Source organism: Nicotiana tomentosiformis, chromosome 10 (genome assembly GCF_000390325.3).
Source record: "Nicotiana tomentosiformis chromosome 10, ASM39032v3, whole genome shotgun sequence".
In the NCBI taxonomy this organism is placed as follows: domain Eukaryota; kingdom Viridiplantae; phylum Streptophyta; class Magnoliopsida; order Solanales; family Solanaceae; genus Nicotiana; species Nicotiana tomentosiformis.
Window position 1 is genome coordinate 14,595,961 of NC_090821.1, and position 20,358 is coordinate 14,616,318.

The 20,358-nt window shown below is 39.1% G+C and overlaps 1 protein-coding gene across 1 annotated transcript; it reads left to right on the forward strand.

Moving 5' to 3' along the window:
* The first annotated feature begins 4,798 nt into the window (after positions 1 to 4,798).
* Positions 4,799 to 5,617, forward strand: LOC138899794 (uncharacterized). Its single transcript, XM_070186487.1, has 3 exons — positions 4,799 to 4,948; positions 5,060 to 5,214; positions 5,305 to 5,617. Exons 1-3 carry the CDS (start codon positions 4,799 to 4,801, stop codon positions 5,615 to 5,617), a joined length of 618 nt encoding a protein of 205 aa, XP_070042588.1.
* The last annotated feature ends 14,741 nt before the right edge of the window (positions 5,618 to 20,358 follow it).

A 20,358-nucleotide genomic window follows, 5' to 3' on the forward strand; every position in this document is an offset into this window, starting at 1 on the left:
GTTGCGGCGAGTGAGAAAGATAAGTGTGGGGTGTACCCCAAGAAGGACGAGAAGAAGTTGTCGGCATGGATGTGTGCATTATTTCGAAGGCGAGGAATGAAACCCGACTTCGACTCAGACCCCGACTAAATGTTCAGGGAAGTTTTATTTACCTTATGCTTTTTAATTGTGTGTCATGGGAACATGCTACAACTAAAAGTGTGGGGTGGGGGATATGTTGTATGTATGTATATTAGTTTTAGTTTTCTTTTTGTTAGTTGTATTAGTTTTAGTTTTAGTTTTATTTTTGTTAGTTGTAGTAGTTAGAGATAGAAAAAATTGGAAAAAATCATTAAATTTTAAAATTTTCGATTTTTTCTGACGATGGATATCATCGACAGGTTTTTTGATGGATTAAAGTTGAAAGAAAAAAGACAAAAATATTTTCTCTAGTAGGTAGTGTATTAATCCCCCCTTGGTTTTATTTTGTGCCACGATTCTTTTCTAAGGGTTTTGTTTGAACCTGGTGTAGTTAGTTTTTATTTTTGTTAGGAGTAGGAAATCTTGTGTTGTGATTTGAATTGAAGGCAATGTCTCTTGACTCTATTATGCCTTGAGAATAGTGAGTGCTTTAGTGTGATGCTTAGGCTCAGTTTTTGACTCTTGTATAAGTACCTTAAATTGTATGATCTTAACTTTGCTTAACTACTTTGACTAGAGTGTCTTGATAGTCCAATATTGAGTGGGTTATATGCCATGTGGGTGTGAGGTTTTGTGTTATTCTGTACATTGCATTTGATGTCTAGAACTTGTCCCGTGTGTTTGCAAAGTGAAATAGTAGGTTTATTCAGTCTTGGAAGTGATTTAGGCGTTTCTTTGTTGAGCCAGTTACAAGCTTTTACCCACCTAAGTGTTATGTATCGTAGTTAACCCCTTTGAGCATGTATTCTTGTTTCTTTGGCAACCAAATTACAAGCCTTACCCATTTATTTGAATTGACCATCTATTTGAATCATTTACCTCTCGTGAGCTCTTGAATTTGTTATGAACTTTGTAAAAGTTGAAGTGTGGGGTGGTTGGTTTGGCTTTTGAGTGGAACTATTGAACTAAAGAGGAAGGTGCACTGTATCGAAAAAGTAAGAGCCACTTGAATTGAAAGAGAAAAGAAAAAATGTTGTATTTTTGTACAAAATATTCTTTGATAGTGGTGACTCTTGATGTAATTGTGCTTAAAGAAGTAGGGAGTTAATGTATATTGATGTGAAGGTGGAGTATGGTTTGACATAAGTGTGGGGTTTTGAACAATGAAATGTATGTATTAAAGTGCTTAGGGAGGTGTAGTCACTCTTATATCTAAATGTATCATACACATCCCGCAGCCTACATTACAACCAATTAAAGTCCTACTTGATCCTTGACTAAATGAGCTCGATTAGTTGAGTAGTACACTACAGGAAAGCCTATGGTACGCTTTTGTGGCATATGAATGTTGTTTCAGAGAGTGAGTGAATTCTTTCTATCTTGAGTTCCTCATTGTTCTTAATTTCTATTGTGTGTAAAACTACTCTCTATTGTTATGTGAGGGCACTTGATTCATGAAGGAAAGGTAATGTCTTTGACCTCTGTGTTAGAGTAAGTGAGCGGTTTATAAATAATGGGTGGTGCTTTTGAGTCAATATTTGAGGCTAGGATGTTACGGTATTGTGCTTAATCTGTTTTAAATGTTCTTGGTGTGATGAGTTACGAGAGTTGTTGAAAAAGGTCGTGTTCTATGTGAAGTGTAGTAGGATTTCTCGAGGATGAGCAATGGTTTAAGTGTAGGGTGTTGATGGTAGGCTATAATTTCGTATTTTAGTCACTTATTGCACTCTAATTCACTTCACTTTATTCGTGTTGAGCTTTAATTGATAGTGTTTTGCACTTATTGTGTAGTTTATGCCTTGTAGAAGTGATTTCGAGCGATGTGGATGTTATGGAATGAATTCGAGCTATTTGGAGCTTTGAAGTCTGAGTAGAAGACCAAAGGATTAAGTCGGAGTCGTGTTCGAGGGTCGAGGACCAAGTCTGGATGTCAAAACACATGAAAAATTCGTACTCTGCGAAATCCTCACTGTCGCGGCATGCGGGGCACCGCGGCTGTACAAATCTCTTCTACCTGTCAAAATTAGCTTTCTGGATTTCCCCACTAATGCCCTGCATGGCACCTCTCCCCAGGCGGCGCGCCTGTGCAATTTTTACAGAGTGAAAATCCAATTTCGGCTAGGAAAAGGTTATTTTGTCTGAGACCGATCCTACTTGGTATAAATACATGGAAAACGTTATTTTCTGGACTTTTGATACATATTCGACCTAAGGAGGCTAAGGAGGAGTTGGAAGAACACGAGCACAAAGATTTCATCATTCCTTCCTCACTCAAGACACGAGTTTGGATTGAATTTATGTTTTCCTATACTTTAACTTTATTTGTGATGAATTTCTCTATATCTAGGGAATAGTTCTCTTTAGGGTTTGATGGATTTGGTATATTGATGATTGTTTGTGGATTTTTATGTATTGAATCATTTTGGATGATTTAATTGTTGCATTTATATTCACTAGTTCATGTAATCGATAGAGGCATAACTTGTGATATCTTTGCATTATATTGCTGGTTGAGTTCATTAATTATTCTAAGTAATCGAAAGAGGCTAGTTGAATCATTGATTAAACCTAGTTAGGAGAATAATCGAAAGAGTTTTTCCTAAAGACCAATCGACTACGCATTCTTGCTTATCTTCACGTGCTTAACTTGGTTCATCTTGTGAGGTTAAGACTTAATCGAGAGAGGCATTTTTGCTGAACGTTTGAACTAATAATTGAGTGAATTCGAGAGACTCACTTGAACATTATACGTGAATTATCTAGAGTTAGATCCTAAACAATTATCATTCACCTATCCTATCAACACATATTTTCTCCCAGTGATAACTTCTTTGCTTATCTTTGTGTCGATTGTCATTAGTCAATAGCTTTAGACTCTTAGTTAATTTTAGTTAGAAATCATAGCAATCTCAATTGATGATCATCTTGAATAGAAATCAAGCTAGAAACTATAAGAATGATGTTTAAATCCAATCCTTATGGATTCGATATTATACTATACTATATTTGATTAACGAGCATAATTTAAGTATGTGTTTCGAGCTCATCACTCAGACACCTATAGCCGGGGGTCAGGCATCCCGAGGTGGTGGTCAGTAAGAGGTGGAGGCTAGCCAGGTAGAGGTCGTCTGATGGGTGGAGGTCATACTGGTGGGGCTCAGCTCCATTTTTATGCATTCCCAGCTAAACCTGAGATAGCCTCGCAGGTATTGTTTTTATTTGCCATAAAGATGCATCAAATCTGGGTTCCATGTATTCGTATTTGTCATCCTATTTTGCTCCATATTTAGATGTGTCTCGTGATTCTTTGAGTGCTCCTATTTATGTGTACACGCTCTGCTGGGGATTCTATTGTGGTAGACTGTGTCTATCTTTCGTGTGTGGTCTCTATCGGGAGTTATGAGATTAGGATAGACCTTCTTTTACTCAGTATGGTGGACTTTGATTTTATTTTGGGCATGGATTGATTTTCACCATATCACTCTATTCTGGATGATCACGCTAAGACCATGACGTTGTCTATGCCGGGAGGCTGGAGTGGAGAGGTTCATTGAGTCATGTTCCTAGTAGGGTGGTATCCTTTCTGAAGGCACAATGGATGGTAGAGAAGGGGTGCTTTGCATACTTAGCTTTTGTGAGGTATGTTATTGCTGATACTCCTACCGTTAAGTCAGTTCCGGTAGTGAGAGACTTTCCAGATGTGTTCCTAGCATGCCACCTAATAGGAATGTTGATTTTGGTATTGATTTGGTGTCGGGCACTCAGCCTATATCTATTCCACCATATCGCATGGCACCAGTGGATTTAAATGAATTAAAGAAACAACTTCAGGAGTTGCTTGATAAGGGTTTCATTAGACCGTGTGTCTCACCTTGGGGTGCTCTAGTTATATTTGTAAAGAAGAAAGATGGCATTATGAGGATGTGTATTGACTACAGGCAACTGAACAAGGTTACTATCAAGAACAAGTACCCACTACCGCGTATTGGTGATTTGTTTGACCAGCTTCAGGGTGCTAAGTTATTCTCAAAGATTGACTTGAGACCGGGGTACCATCAGTTAAAGATCCAGGCTTCGGGTATTCTAAAGACAACTTTCACGACCCGTTATAGTCACTATGAGTGTTTGGTGATGTCTTTCGGGCTGGCCAATGCCGAGTAGCCTTTATGCACTTGATGAACAGCGTGTTCCAGCCATATCTTGATTCCTTCATCATCATGTTCATTGATGATATCTTGGTTTACTCCCGCAGTCGAGAGGAGCATGAGCAGCATCTGCAGATCGTACTTTAGTTAGTTATATGCCATGTTTTTGAAATATGAGTTATGGTTGGACTCAGTTGTCTTTTTGGGCCATGTTGTATCTTCCGAGGGCATTAAGGTGGATCCAAAAAAGACTGAGGCAGTTCAGAACTGGCCTAGACCTACTTCAGCTACTAAGATCCGGAGCTTCCTTGGATTGGCTGGGTATTATCGTTGTTTCGTGGAGGGTTTTCATCCATTGCACCTCTTTTGACTAGATTGACCAGAAGGGTGATCCTTTCAGATGGTCCGACGAGTGTGAAACGATCTTTCAGAATCTCAAGACTGCATTGACTACAGCCCCAGTGTTGGTATTTCCTACAAGTTTGAGATCTTACTTCATGTATTGTAATGCATCGCGTATTGGGCTTGGCGCAATGTTGATCCATGACGGTAGGGTGATTGTGTATGTATCTCGTCAGTTGAAGGTTCATGAGAAGAATTACCATATGCATGAATTAGAGTTGGTTGCCAATGTTCACGCGCCGAAACTTTGGAGGCATTATCTGTATGGTGTTCCATGTGAGGTCTATACCGACTATCTAAGTCTCCAGCACATGTTCAAGCAGAAGGGACTTAATTTGAGGCAGCGAAGATAGTTAGAGTTGTTGAAAGACTATGATATCACCTTATTATAGCACCCGGGGAAGGCCAATATAGTGGCATATGCATTGAGTAGGAAGGCTGAGAGCATGGACAGTTTGGCATATTTATTGGCAGTGGAGAGGCCACTAGCCATGGATGTTCAGGCTTTGGCCAATCGGTTCGTGAGGCTGGATGTTTCAAAGCCTAGGTGGGTTCTTGCTTGTGTTGTGGCACAGTCATCATTGTTGGAGTGTATCAAGGCTTGCTAGTTTGATGATCCTCACTTGTTGGTGTTGAGGAACACGGTGAAGCGGGGTGGTGATAAGGATATTGTGATTGGAGATGATGGAGTTCTGCGGCTTCAAAGCCGGATTTGTGTTCCAAATGTTGATGGGTTGAGAGAGTTGATCCTTGAGGAAGCTCATAGTTTGCACTATTCCATTCACCCATGTGTCATGAAGATGTACTGTAACTTGAAACAACACTATTGGTGGCGGAGAATGAAGAAAGATATTGTTGCTTATATCTCTAGGTGTTTGAATTATCAACAGGTGAAGTACGAGCATCAATATCCTTGTGGGTTGACTCACAGATTGGAGATACCAGAGTAGAAGTGGGAGCGCATCACTATGAATTTTGTGGTAGGCTTACCATGGACCTTGAGAAAATATGACGTAGTCTGGGTTATTGTGGACTGGTTGACTAAATGGCACACTTCATTCCGGTGATGACTTCATATTCTTTAGAGCGGTTGGCTTATATTTACATCTAGGAGATTATCCGCCTGCACGGCATGTCCATTTCAATCATTTCAGATCGAGGCACGCAGTTTATGTCAAATTTTTGGAGAACCGTGCAGCTAGAGTTGGGCACACAGGTCAATCTGAGTATCGCATTTCATCATTAGACTCACAGACAGTCCGAACGCATTATTCATATATTGGAGGATATGTTGCGGGTATGTTCCATGGATTTTGGGGTTCATTGGGACCAGTTTCTATTTCTAGCATAGTTCGCCTATAACAACAGCTATCAGTGGAGCATCTAGATGGCTCTATACGAAGCCTTATATGGGAGTCGTTCGCTGATTGGTTGGTTTGAGCCCGGAGAGGCTAGATTGTTGGGCACTGATTTTGTTCTATGATGCTATGGAGAAGGTTAAGGTGATTCAGGAGTGACTTCGTACAGCTCAGTTCAGGTAAAAGAGTTATGCAAACCAGAAGGTTCAAGATGTAGCTTACATGGTGGGCAAGAAGGTTCATCTCCGAGTGTCACCTATAAAGGGCATGATGCGGTTTGGGAAGAAGGGCAAGTTGAGCCCGAGTTTTATTGGCTCGTTCGTGATCTTGGAGAGAGTTGGGGAGGTTGCTTACAGGCTTGCATTACCTCCTAGCCTAGAAGGGTTTTCCTTCTGTGAAGGTGCAGTGGAGAGGTCAGCCGATTGAGGAGGCTATGTGGGAGTCCGATTCCGATATGCGGAGTAGATGTCCTCACCTTTTTACCAGTCCAGGTACTTTTCTATGTCTATTCGAGGACGACCGTTTCTTTTAGTGCTGGAGAATGTGAAGATCCGCTAGGTAGTTTTGAGTACTAGACTTTCCATTTTCCAAGACCTCTCATAGACTCATTATATGTTTATTGATTTACGTGTGTGGTCCGTGTCACTTTTTGGAATATTTTATGTAAAATTTTGAAGAAAATATAATTTTTGTCTTTAAAAACAACTAGAATTGACCATGGCCAACGATTGTAGTAAACAACCTCATATCGGTGTTTTAACGATTCTAGTAGATTCGTATGATATTTTTTGACTTGTACGCACATTTGGTTAGGGTCCAGGGTGATTCGAGCGTGTTTCGGCGCATTATGTGAAATATTGTGAAAATAAGCTTTTCAAGTTGAAATCTTGAGTTTTGAGGATCGATTCTTGTTATTTGATGTTATTTTGATGATTTGAGGTAGATAGAGAGATTTTATATGATGTTATTACACTTGTGTGCATGTTCGGATTGGAGCCCGTGAGGGAGGAGGGCTCGGGTGAGTTTCGGATTGGTTTTGGACCATTTTTGACCTTGTGAGTGCTCTAGTTTTTCTGTTGGTGTCACAGTGCTTCGCGATCGCGAAGAGGAATTTTGGTATTGGAGATGGATAAGCTACGTGAACGCGAGAGGTAGGTTGTGAACATGAAGGTTTGGGGGGAATTGACCTTCGCGAACGTGGCAGACCCCCCGCGACCACGTAGGGTTGGGGAGTGTCTGGGGAGGACAAGTGGTCCTTCATCTCAAACGTGACACATGGGACGCGAACGCAAAGGCTTGGCTGGGAAGTGCCTTCGCGAATGAGATAAGTACCTCGCAAACGCAAAGGCCAACAGGCTTGTGCACTTCGCGAACGTGGTAGGTGCTTCACGAACGCAAAATATACCTGACGCCCTGTTAAATAAAAGATCTAAGTCGGGATTTCATTGTTTTTCCTCATTTTTGAAACCCAGAGCTAGGACTAGAGAGGTTTTTGAAGAGATTTGCATCCCAACTTCATTGGTAAGTGCTTTCAAACTAGTTTTGATGTATTTTCGTAATCACCCATTGATTTTTAACCTTAAATTTAGTGATTTCAAAGTATAAATTAGGGTATTGGGTAGAATTTAGGAATTGGGAGAAATTGAGATTTAGACCTCGAATTGAGATCAGATTTCGAAACAAATCACATAACTGGGCTCGAAGGTGAATGGGTAATCGGAATTTGGTTTGAATTTCGGATTTTGACCAAGTTGACCTTTGTTAACTTTTTAAATTTAGTTAAAGATTGAACCTTTTTCACTCGTTGGTAGTTTCTAAAGCTTATTTTTAATTGTTTGAACTATATTTGGCTAGCTTTGATTGATTGGGAGGCTTATTCTAAAGGGAAGGTCGTGATTGATCATATATTTAGTTGCGGAAAGAGGTAAGTATTGTGGTTAACTTTGACTTGAGGTAATTAGGACTTGTTGGTCTATTTTCTACGTGAATTATGTGTGGGGATGGTGTATATGCAAGGTGACGAGTATATATGCGTTGTCATGGGTAAAAGTATGCGGGTGAAAATTATCTTATTGTACTGTATTGTTTCATTTACTATGCCTTCTATGCCTTAGTTAGATTGTTACTTTTTAATTGTTCACTTTCGTGTTTATTGCTTTTTTGAAGTAGTAGTGATATTGTAAGTTTAAATTGCTTATTCTAGCGGTATGGTTGAAGTTGAAATTTGCTTCTAACCTTGTTGTTGCTTGGTGAGGAAGAGTGAAAAATACGAAGGGTGTCGCCGTGCCATATTTGCATATTGATATCATTGCTTGAGTGAACGTGAGGCTAAATCATGAAAGGTGATTTCGTGCACATACATACTTGCATTTATATTATATGGTGAGGACGAGAGTAAAAGCACCAAAGGTGATGTCGTGCACATACATACTTGCATTTATATTATATGGTGAGGACGGGAGTAAAATCATGAAGGGTGATGCAGTGCACATGCATATTTGCATTTATATTATATGGTGAGGATGAGAAAATCAGCACGAAGGATGATGTCGTGCCATTTGATGATTTCATTGCTATTACTTGATACTTGACTTGTGAGTTTAATTTGTTGGTTTCCTTGCTTATTTTTGAAAGAGACATACTTGGTGATTCTGTACTTATGATCCGGTTGTTCCCCCTTTATATGCCCCACCATGTTATTTCTTTTAATACTTTACTTGTAATTTCCGCTGCTTAATATATATATATATATACACACACACACACACACAGGTTGTTAGTAGATGTCTTGTGTTAGCCTCATCACTACCTCATCAGGGTTAGGCTTGCTACTTACTGAGTATATTGGATCGGTTTTACTCATACTCCACTTTTACACTTCTTGTGCATATTTTAATGTTGGTACCAGTGGAGTTCCGAGAGGCACTTAGCAGATACCTTTTAGTAATTCGAGGTAGAGTTGCACCCCATTCGCAGGCCCTAGAGTCACTTTCATATTTCTATTGCATTGTTTCCATTTCATTTTGGACAGTGTTGTATTTACTTGAACCTTGTATTTAGATAGATCTAGAGGCTCGTGTACTTGTGACACCAGGTCTTGGATGGTTTATGTTATGCTATTGACTAGTTATCAAATATTTATTGCTCATCTTTCTTTTACATTATCCATTGTGTTTGCTTGCCTCGCCTTCGGTGTTAGGTACCATCATGGCCCCACGGTTGGGATTTTGGGTTGTTACACCTTTCTCAGTTCATCATTGTCCTTCCAACCCCAACCTCTTAGAATGCTCAGCAACCCCCATGCTTCCAGGCAGAATTACAGTTCCAGTTGGACCTCTATCCTTGATCTCATCATAGCCAAACTGTCTGAGTGTGACTACATCTAGAACTTCATTGTGATTGCCAAACTTTAGCTCAGGCAGAGAGATATTGAGCTTGTCAAACAGCTCAGTCAACATGAAACCATAGGGCATAGCATACTTAGGCTTGGAGGTGTCTGCAGCCCTTGTCATGTGTTGCATCATCAAACTAGAAAGGTTGATGGCCTTACCTATGTCCAACAGCTCCATCACAGCCATGTAAAGTATAGTGGCCTCATGCCTCCTCTCAGACCTCTGTAGAATGCAGGAATTCACAAAATGGAACAATAACTTGTGAAAATGTGTTATATGAGTCTTATACACCTTTTGAGGAGCATCCAGTTCAAATTTCTGGGAAAACTTTCTGGTAACCACAATCCCTCTATCCATATCATTGTCAATTGTTGGCCCTCCCAGGGAGGGGATGTTCAGCAGCAGCTCAAGTTCTTCAGCATCAAAATCCAACTCAAAATCTCTCACAGAGCTCTTCACCACTTCGCCATCAAACTTAAATTTGGCATAGAACTCAACCACTGGAGGTACACACAGGGGAAAAAGATTTTACAAACATATGTGTCCATCCCTGCATGTCAAGCTTCTCTACCAATTGTGTCATACCCTTTTCATCAGTGTTTGACAGTATCTTCCCATTCAAGACTTTTCTATTTTTGAACTTTGTCATCCTGCCATCTATCTCTGACTCAACAATTTTCTTCTTCCCTCTGATCTTCTTCAGAGAGGTGGAGGCATTTGCTTTGATGGGTTTGCCAGCAGTCCTTTTCACTGATGGTTTCTTTATCTTGAGGGAAGAACTGGGTTAATCATCCTCATCCAACTCAACAACAGCTTCAGCAGCAGTAACTGGCTTTCTTGTCCTTTTGGCACTCCTAGCCTCCTTGATCAGTTGTGCATCAACTGTCTTTCTCTTGCTCATGGTGAGAGGAGTTCTAGGAGGAGGAGCCACTTCCTTCTTTTCCTATGAATCTATTCTTGTAGGTTTTGCATGGGATTTCTTTTTCTTCTTTTCTACCTCAAATAGTGGCATGTCATCCTCATCACTTTCAATTTTCTCATTTCCTAAGAAAGGAGTTAAGTAAGGCTTTAGTTCTTTCGATCCTTCATCTTCATTAACTTCGACCAAATGGTCCATGACTGTATTTACAATAGTCATAGAGCCTTCAGATGGAGGTGGAAGAGTGGTAGTGGGTGGTGGTGTAGTGATATCATAGGGTAGGGGTGAGAAGCAGCAGGTAATGGTGCAGAACTGACTGCCAATTTTACACTTTTCTTTGGCTTAGACTTCTCAATTTTGGATTAAGAGCCAGGTTTTGAGGATGATTTTTTGAGGGATTTTGGCTGGGCTTTGTCATGATGAATAAGAGATGAGAGTATTTGCTTTATGTCTTGCTTAGGGTTGAACAGAAACAATGAATTTAAGGGAGAGGTGCGAAGAGATGGCTTTAAAGGAAATTAGTCTTGATTTGACTCGAAGAGAGAGGGTTTGGATTTGAGTTCTAATGGGACTCTAACAATGGATATATTTGACGAACGGACTTTTAGAATTAATAGGAGTCTTAACTTAACACATTTCTCCCTTGATCCTTGACTTTAATAACGGATAGAATAGATGCCTACTTGATTAAGGTAAGTCTAAATGCAACACTAATTCCAGTTATTAAGTTTTAATGAATTTTGACAAGATGGCATGTACCTGAGTCAAAGAACCAACTTTGTTGCAATTCCTTAGCCCTTTTCGAAGTGAATCTTCGACACAATAGGTTAATATCATAAAACACAACCACCAGTTAGATTTTCAAGGCAAGTGTGTATACTTAAAACAAGTATGAGATTGAATAAAGTATTTGCTACTTCAGACATCTACAGCTATTGACATTTTTCCTAGCCAATCATTGGGGATCAACTTAGTTTGAGGACTTGATTAATCTTAGTCCCAGCTTGTTTCCTTCAAAATGGTCTCTACTTAGTGCCTTAGTGAAAATGCCAGCAATTTGATCTTCAGTTTTATAGAAATTTATTGAGATATTTTCTTTTTCAACATTATCTCTGAACCACCAGTTTTGCCTTGTTCCTTGTGATATTTCCTTGCCCGTCCAGCTTGTTCCTGAATACCCATCTGGTTCCTATAACAATTTAATTTTTGGGTCTTTGTACCAGATGGCAAACCTTGCTCCTTTCAAATTGGTTTAGCTCCTCCTGCATGGAAATTATCCAGTCTGGATTCAGTGGGGCTTCCTTTATGTTCTTTGGCTCTATTTGAGATAGAAATGCAGTGAGTGCACATAAGTTTATGAAGGATAATCTTATTTGTACTATTGCATTTGGATCAAAAATGATGTTTTCAAGAGGATGAGAGCTTTGGTATTTCCATGGCCTAAATTGTAGACCTTGAGATGGTTCAATAGAGGGGTGGCCTAAAGGACCACCGACAGTCGATACAACTTCGTATGTATGAGTATCTATCAGAGTTGTTCCCCTTTCCTCTTGTTTTTCCTGATCACTTTCATTACCTTCTTGATTATCTGATGCTCCTTCAGGCTGTTGCTCAGATTCTCCATAAGTTCTTTCCTCTGTGAGCCTTATATCATAGTCTTCATCCTGCAAACATTTCTCAACCATTTTGTTAGATTCATCAAAGATTACATGAACATTTTTTTCTACACACATAGTTCTTTTATTAAAAACTTTATATGCTTTACTATGTGGTGAATATCCCGGGAATACTCCCTCATCACTTCTATCATCAAATATACCTAGAGCTTCTTTGCCATTATTCTGCACAAAATATTTACAACCAAAAGCTCTCAGGCGGGTGATGTTGGGATTTCTTCCTCGAAGTAACTCATAGGGAGTTTTCTCAAGAATGGGTATGACCATGCACCTATTTAACAAGTAACAAGCAGTATTGACTACCTCAGCCCAGAAGCTTTTAGGCAATCCACTAGCAATCAATATAGTCTTACCCATATCTTCTAGAGATCTATTCATTTATTCCACAACACCATTTTGTTGTGGAGTTCTAGGTACAGAGAAGTTATGTTCAATGCCATGAGTGCTACAGAATTCAAGGAATTTAGAATTTTCAAACTCAGTTCCATGATTTGTTCTTATACTTGACACAAAACTTCCTAGTTTCTATTGAATCATCCTGACAAACACATAAAATATATCAAAGATTTCATCCTTAGATGCCAAAACTAAGGTCCATGTGTACCTAGAGAAGTCATCAACAATCACAAACACATACTTTTTTCCTACCTTACTCTTTACCCTCATGGGTCCACATAGGTCCATGTGAAGAAGTTCAAGGGGTTTGGAGGTACTGACAACTTTCTTAGATTTAAAGGATGACCTTACATGCTTACCTCTAACACATGCATCATAAACTTTATCATATTCAAAATCAACTTTTGGTAACCCAAGGACCATGTCCTTTGCTGCCAACTTATTGAGTGGAGACAGACTAGCATGACCCAGTCTTCTATGCTACAGTAGCGAATCATATTCCACTACACTTAAACACGTATTCTCACTCTTAGGAAGAGACATAATAGAAATCTTGTCGACATTGTTATGTCTCTTACCTATCAGAACAATTTCCTTTGTATCCATTTTTGTGACAGTACAGATTGTTAAATTAAACTTTACCTTATTACCTTTATCACACATTTGAGAGAAACTAAGGAGATTATACTTGAGTCCAACTACATAGTAAACATATTCTATAGCATGAGTGAATGATTTAACAACTTCACCAATACCAGTTATTTGTCCCTTCTTCCCATTTCCAAAAGACACACTCCCTCATTGGAAGGCTATTAGTGAGAGAAAATTCTTCTCTTCACTAGTCATATATCTTGAGTAGCCACTGTCTAGATACCAATCTTGATTTCTTCCTCTCACTTTAGCCTGCAACAAAAATCACAAGTTAGCTTTGGGAACCCAGACAAGCTTGGGTCCCTTTTTATTGGAAAAAAGATGAATCAAGCCTTTTTTTGCCCAGAAAGGCAGGACATTGGATATCTTTTTCTTATTGACCTTAATCCATTTAGTTTGAATAGAGGGAGTGACTCTTATTTTTTCTTCTACTGCTACATGCTTAGGTAGGCCAAAAGTATATTTGAACTAAGTATGTATTAAAGCAGGACAACTGTCTCTGAAATATCCCACCTTTCCACAGTGAGTGCACATCTTTCCTACATACTTAGGATCAAATCTAGGTATATGTTTTTTGTTGCCAATTCCTAATTTATTTGTACTGCAGTTTTCATTTAGCCAATTCAGGGCATCAGAAGATCTATGCCACTTGCTTAATCGAGGTAGTTCATACTTTGGCTTTTCAAGGTTCTCTTATAGTACTTTATTCCTATTGTCAGCATTGTACAGACTATCTCTAAGCTCTTCCAGTTCCCTTTCAAGGTTGTTTTGCAAATCACTTATTAATCCCTTTCCATTGGCAGAAACTTGTTGCTCATTAAGTGTAGTGAGTTCAATCTTAAGATCCTCAATCTGTCTTTCAAGATCAGTTTTGTTTGATTCAAGATTTTTGAAATCAAGTTTGACACGTGAAAGATTGCTTACCAACTGGTCATTTCCAGCACTTAGCCTATCCATTTCACTCATATGGTTACTATTATGGCCATTTGTTATTTTTTAGATATAGAATGAATGTTTTCTTTCATATTAGAGATACTTACCTGATTTGGTTCATCTCCTACCTCTGAATCACTCATGGCCATCATCCCTATCACTTCCTCTTCTATCTTTCTTTCTTCAACTGCCATCAGTGCTAACTCAATATTTTTATTTCCATAATCAGCTTCTGAGGTTCTCTATATGTCATGGGCAGAGATGTAGGAGGACACCTTGTAGAGAACATTTCTTGGCAGACTTCTATAAAGAAGGTCCTTTGCTTTAGCATTTTTCTATATTATCTAGCGATCCTCAACATTATATTCTTCCTCTCTTTTGCTGCTCTTCTTTCCATTGCTGTCCACTTCTGTAGGTATGATTGGCCCATGATTGACAATTATCCATAGGTCAAAATTAGTTGTCTGAAGGAATACTTCCATACGCATCTTCCATTCACCATAATGGTGTCCATCAAAAGGAGGGTATCTTCCAATGATCTGGGAGTTTTTCACGTAAACTATTATTGTGTTATTTACTTACCGGTGTGTATGTGTGTGTGTGTTCTATGAAAACTAATAAAGAACCAGGTTCTCTATATAGTTTGGTGGACTCTAAGTTTATATCAGGAGGTATCAGAGCAGGTTCTTTCTATAAGGCTAACACCTAGAAAGGATCTACATGGTTGCTCCACCAAATTTTGAAGAAGGTTAATCAACCTACAGACCACCAAGATTTTAGAAAATGGTTTTTAAAAATGGAGGCATTCCCAAGAAGGGCAGTTCTAGCAGAAACACTAAAGGATACGATTGTTGTCACAAGTGCAAAAAGCCGGGACATTTCATCAAAGATTGTCATCTCCACAAGTAGGACCATTACAAATACAATGCTGACAAGATGGTTAAGAGGAACCTGGTTACCCAACAGGAAGCTCAAGAGAAGAGATGTCGCTGATAATATTATGAAGAAAGCTCTGGCAGCCTGGGGAGATTCCTCTAGTAAATCTGAGGGTGATGATGAACAGGGAGACACCTCAATGATGGTTGTTGAAAGCAAAGCTGTAGAATATGATTCCATATTTACACTGATGGCAAAATCTGATAAGGATGAAGAAGATGATGAGGATGGGGTAAACTTTCTGGATGTTCAAAGAAATTTGAAGTCTTATTCTAAAAATAAGCTGGTATCTTTAGAAAATATGTTAATTGATGCTTATCACAACCTCATTAGTGATAAAAAAAATGTTTTAACTGAGTAAATCAGAGAGTTAGAACAAGAGAGAGATGATCTGGCGGTTGAAGTTGTAGATTTGAAGGAAACAGTGGAGGAAACAAAGAAAGAAAATATCCTCTTAGAAACTTCAATGGAAAAATGCATGAACTCCTATAAAGGAAAGGAAGTGGAAAGTGAGGCACTCTTTAAGCTTGAAAATGAACTCAAAAATATAAAATTGAGTCTTGGTGCTGAACTTGAAAAGAATAGACAACTTCAGGAAGATTTAGGCAGGGTTAAAAATGACCTAGATAAATCTCTGGAGTGGACCTGGTCCTCTGATACAATCACTTCCATGTATAAAAGTAATGTGGGAACAAGCAAAGAATCGGGTTCCACAAGGAAAAAGCCCCATATAACCCACATAGCAAGTATGTTACTGTGCCTGATAACTGGATTTGTACTCATTGTGGTAAGACTAGTCATTACAAAGATTCATGTAAAGCAAAGTTTCAGTCCCAACAGAAAAACAAAGTTTTTGTCGAAAAAGTTTCTAATGCTAAGGAACCTGATTCTCTAAAAAATAAAGGTGTGATGCCTGCATGGACAAAAAAAAATTGATTCGCCCCTTTCCTTCATTACAAGGGGCCCAAACTTGTTTGGGTTCCTAAGACTTATGTTTGATTCCCTTGTGCAAGCAGTAGTGAAAGGAAGCAGTCAAAAATGGTACATGGATAGTGGTTGCTCTAAAACACATGACTGGAAGTATGGATGATTTCCTTTCACTCAAATCCTTACAAAGTGGGAGTGTGTCCTTTGAAAATGGAAAAAAAAGGATACATTCTAGGAGTTGAAAAAGTTGGGAAAACACTCACTCACTCAATTGAAAGTGTATTATGTGAATGGCTTGAAATATATCATGTTGAGTGTCTCTCAAATATGCGACAAAGGAAACAAAGTGGAGTTCTTGTCAAAGTCTTGCACTGTCACCAATTTTATAATTGTCTGAGTGTCGTTGATGATGATGTTGAACTATGGCACAGAAGATTGGGGCATGCAAGCTTCATTCTATTAAACAAGCTGATCAAGAAATACCGGGTTCGTGGGTTGCTGAAGTCAAAGTTCAAAGATCACAAGGTGTGTGATGCATATGTGAAAGGGAAGCAAGTCAGGTCCTCATTCAACCTAAAGAAGTAAATGAGCACCTCAAGGACACTGGATCTTCTTCATATGGATATGTGTGGACCTATGAGGATTCCCAGCAGAGGAGGAAAGAAGTACATCTTTGTTATTGCTAATGACTATTCAAAGATTCACATGATAAGAATGATCAAGATGGAGAGTATTCAAATGTCCCTAGAGAAGTCATAGATATGAAAAATAAGAAGGCAGATCTGATGAGTCACGTCATGGAGTCTAGTGAAGAAGATGCAACAGAACCTCCAGCTGATTCGAAGAAACCTAGTCCCTCCATCACAGCAACTGAAGCGGAAAATAGAGTTGTTGATGTTGTGCAAGGCACACTTGATGTTGAGCGGAGAAGTGGTACTCACACTTCCATGGATGCCAATAATGGGTCTCACATGGCGGAATCTGGTCCTTCTTACCCTGAGACTTAGGTGTATAACTGGAAGCACAAAAGCTTGCATCCTCTCCTAAATGTCATCACTCCTCTAGATTTAGGAATTCAGACTAGATCAAAGACAAGAAACATGTTTGCTTTCTCAACTTCCTTGTCTCAAATTGAGCCGAAAAATATCAAGAAAGCATTGAAAGATGTTGACTGGATCGATGCCATGCAAGAGGAGCTCCATCAATTTGAGAGGAACAACATGTGGTACCCAGTTCCTCGACCCTCAAATAGAACTATTATTGGAACTAGGTGGGCATATCAGAAACAAGCTTGATGAATTTGGCAATACAATAAGAAATAAAGCCAGACTGGTGGTCCAAGGCCTTAATCAAGAAGAAAGAGTTGATTATGATGAAACTTTTGCTTTAGTTGCAAGAATGAAAGCCATTAGAATTCTCAATACTTTTGCATCTCATATGGAATTCAAACTGTTCAAAATGGATGTTAAGAGTGCATTTATGAATGGATATTTGAAGGAGAAAGTTTTTGTCAAACAACCACCTGATTTTGAATGCCATGAACATCAAGAACAAGTCTTCAAGCTTGACAAGGCTCTATATGGATTGAAGCTCTCCTCGTGCATGGTATGAAAGATTGTCCAGGTTCCTTCTGGAGAATGATTTCACTAGAGGGAAAATTGACAACACTCTCTTTTTGAAGAAAAGAGGGAGGAACCTACTGATTGTGCATATCTATGTTGATGACATCATTTTTGGTACAACATATGATTCCATATGTGAGGTGTTTGCAAAGATTATAGGAAGCGAGTTTGAGATGAGTATGATGGGTGAACTGAACTTCTTCCTAGGGCTACAAGTGAAGCAAACCTCTAAGGGAACGATGATAAGTGATGAGAAATACACTAAGGGGCCTTTGAAAAGGTTTGAGATGGAAAGCACAAAGATCATTGATACTCTCATTGCTACTGCCACTCGTCTAGACATGGACGAACCTGGTTTCCCTGTAAATAAAACTATGTATTGGGGTATCATTGGATCTCTCTTGTACCTAACAGCCAGCAGACCTGACATTGTGTTTAGTGTTGGGTTGTGGGCTAGATTCCAATCAAGTCCTAAAGAATCTCATTTGAAAGCTGCCAAAAAAATTTTGAGGTATCTCAAAGGAACGTAGGATCTGGTCCTCTATTATCCCTCAGGAGATAATTATGACTTGATTGGGTATGCTGATGTTCATTATGCTAGTTATCTAGTAGATAGAAAGAACACATCTGGCATTGCACACTTTTTGGGATCTTGCTTGATTTCATGGGGTACAAAGAAACAAAGTTTCGTGGCCCTCTCTACTGCAAAAGCTAAATATGTGGCAGCTTCCTCCTGTTGTGCCCAACTACTGTGTATCAAGCAACGATTGGAAGACTTTGGTGCATTTACAGCTTGAACCCGGTATAGCATAAGAGGACAAAGCACATTGATGTGCGACATTATGTTTTGAGGGATAATGTTGAAAAGGGTCTGATTTGTATGAAGTTCTGGAAGACGGAGGACCAGGTAGCAGACATCTTCACCAAGGCGCTGAGCAGGGAACACTTTGAAAGAAATCGTCTGGAGTTGGGGTTGATCAAGCTTAACTAAGGACCTAGTCCCTCGATGATTGGCTATGTTAAGCAGGAAAGGTACAATGCTAAAATGTATTTTTTGGAGACATCTAACTCAAATCTATACTGTTACAGGTATACATACATGGCCGTTTCAAGACAAAACAAGTAAGAGTGACATTGCACTGCTAGGAGTTTTTGCTCAAATTTTTAAAAACCGTCAAGGAACTTGGTTCCTGTGACTCAGGTTAGTAGTCTCTTCAATACTTATATGCCTTTTTAAACTGCTGAAGTGTCATGTCATTAATTTATTCTCGTGTCTCTCTAACTTTTTGAAGTCCAAAATGTTAAACCTTTTCTGGCCCGTTGCCCCAAAAAACCATTTCCTTCTCTCACACCCAACCAAAATCGATTCTTTTCTTCAAAACCAAAATCAACCTTGTCTAAAAAAGAATCCTTCTCTCCAAATATATCAGAAGTGAACCCAACTCTGTCATCTTCCAAAATCCTTAACTCCATCTGAATCAAAACCCCAAGAAGTCTTTGGTAGATTTTGATGGGACTTCAACTGAAAGGGAACATGGTAGATCTAATATTCTATAGAGTGAGGCTGAAATTGTTGCTGGGTTTGTAGAAACCTTGAAGGATGGAGGAATTGGTGAATGTGCTAGAAAAAGGGGAATTGAATGAGGGACATGATCCCTCTAGTCCGTCTTAGGATATTAATTCTGATGATGACTTCTTTTTGAGCTCTATGTTTAAACGAACTTCTGATCCAGTAAAAAAGATTGATGAAAAGTAGGTTGATTGATGATGAAGTGGCGTGACCTGTTGATGTGGTGAATATAGAATAGAGAATGAAGCCAAAAAATCTTCACGTGTGAGAAAGAATTCAAAAAAGATCAAAATGGAGAAAAGAAAGTCGGATGAGAAAGATGCAAGAGATGATAAGGGTGAACATATTGAGAAGAAGAAGAGGGAGACATGGCCGCTCAGGAAAAAGAAAGGGTAGTGTGAGTGAGGAACCTGGTTTCTTATAGAAGCAAAATATTGAGTTATCGGGTTTTAAGAGGTAAAAGACTCTGAAGTCTCAAAACGTGTTGTTAAGTAGAGTGTTGACTCTGATATTGCTGAAAAATGGAGGAACTTCTTGACATTGTTGAGTTCCAAAAATAGAATCACCTCTGTGTTCCTCCAAGTCCCAACATTTATGAAAAAGAAGTAAAAATTAGGACTAAGTTTGTTCTTGATAAGGAGAAGCTTGGGAAGATTCTTGGTGATCTGATTGATGGTTCAGCCTGCTCAGATAGGTAGAGAACCAGGTCCTTGTGGACCCTTGGCAGAATGGAATGCTCAATTGAAGGGTGAGAATGAAAGATTGAGGAAACAGGACAAGGACCTGAGAGATCAGATGATCATTAATCAAAAGATTGTGAATGAACGAATGGACATGCTCATCAAGGCCTTAGCCCCTTACTTTTCTTCCTGCCCAGTGATCCATGTCTTTCACTCCTTCCAAATTCCCTCGAATTCCTATCTTCTTTTGATCCCTATGTTTGATGACATTGGTAATTTAGTTGTTTAAATTGCCATATTCTGTATTGTTGAAACTACTGTGCTTTTGTTATAATTACTCTACTATGGGCAATCACTCTATTTTGTGCAATGGCATTTACTTGTTGTTCTTGTTATTGTTTATGATGTGTTGCCCAAGTGGCATGAGTTAATATTGCTGAACTTCTTTTTGGTTGTGCTTCTTCTGTTATTCTTTTCAATGATTCCAAAAGGGGGAAGTTACATAGGTGTCAACAGGAGGGAAGAACAGAATCGAATTGATATGATGTGTTGTGCATGAAAGATAGCTCTGTTTCGCAGGGGGAACGTTGATGATAACATGTTGATTATAGGTCTGATCCACAAGGAAACA

Excerpts from the sequence above, each read along its gene's own strand:
- LOC138899794 (XM_070186487.1), top strand. The coding sequence starts at position 4,799 with ATGTTGATCCATGACGGTAGGGTGATTGTGTATGTATCTCGTCAGTTG. Across the intron at positions 4,949-5,059 it reads TGTATGGTGTTCCATGTGAG|CACCCGGGGAAGGCCAATAT; the intron begins GTCTATACCGAC and ends ACCTTATTATAG. Across the intron at positions 5,215-5,304 it reads CTGGATGTTTCAAAGCCTAG|GAACACGGTGAAGCGGGGTG; the intron begins GTGGGTTCTTGC and ends GTTGGTGTTGAG.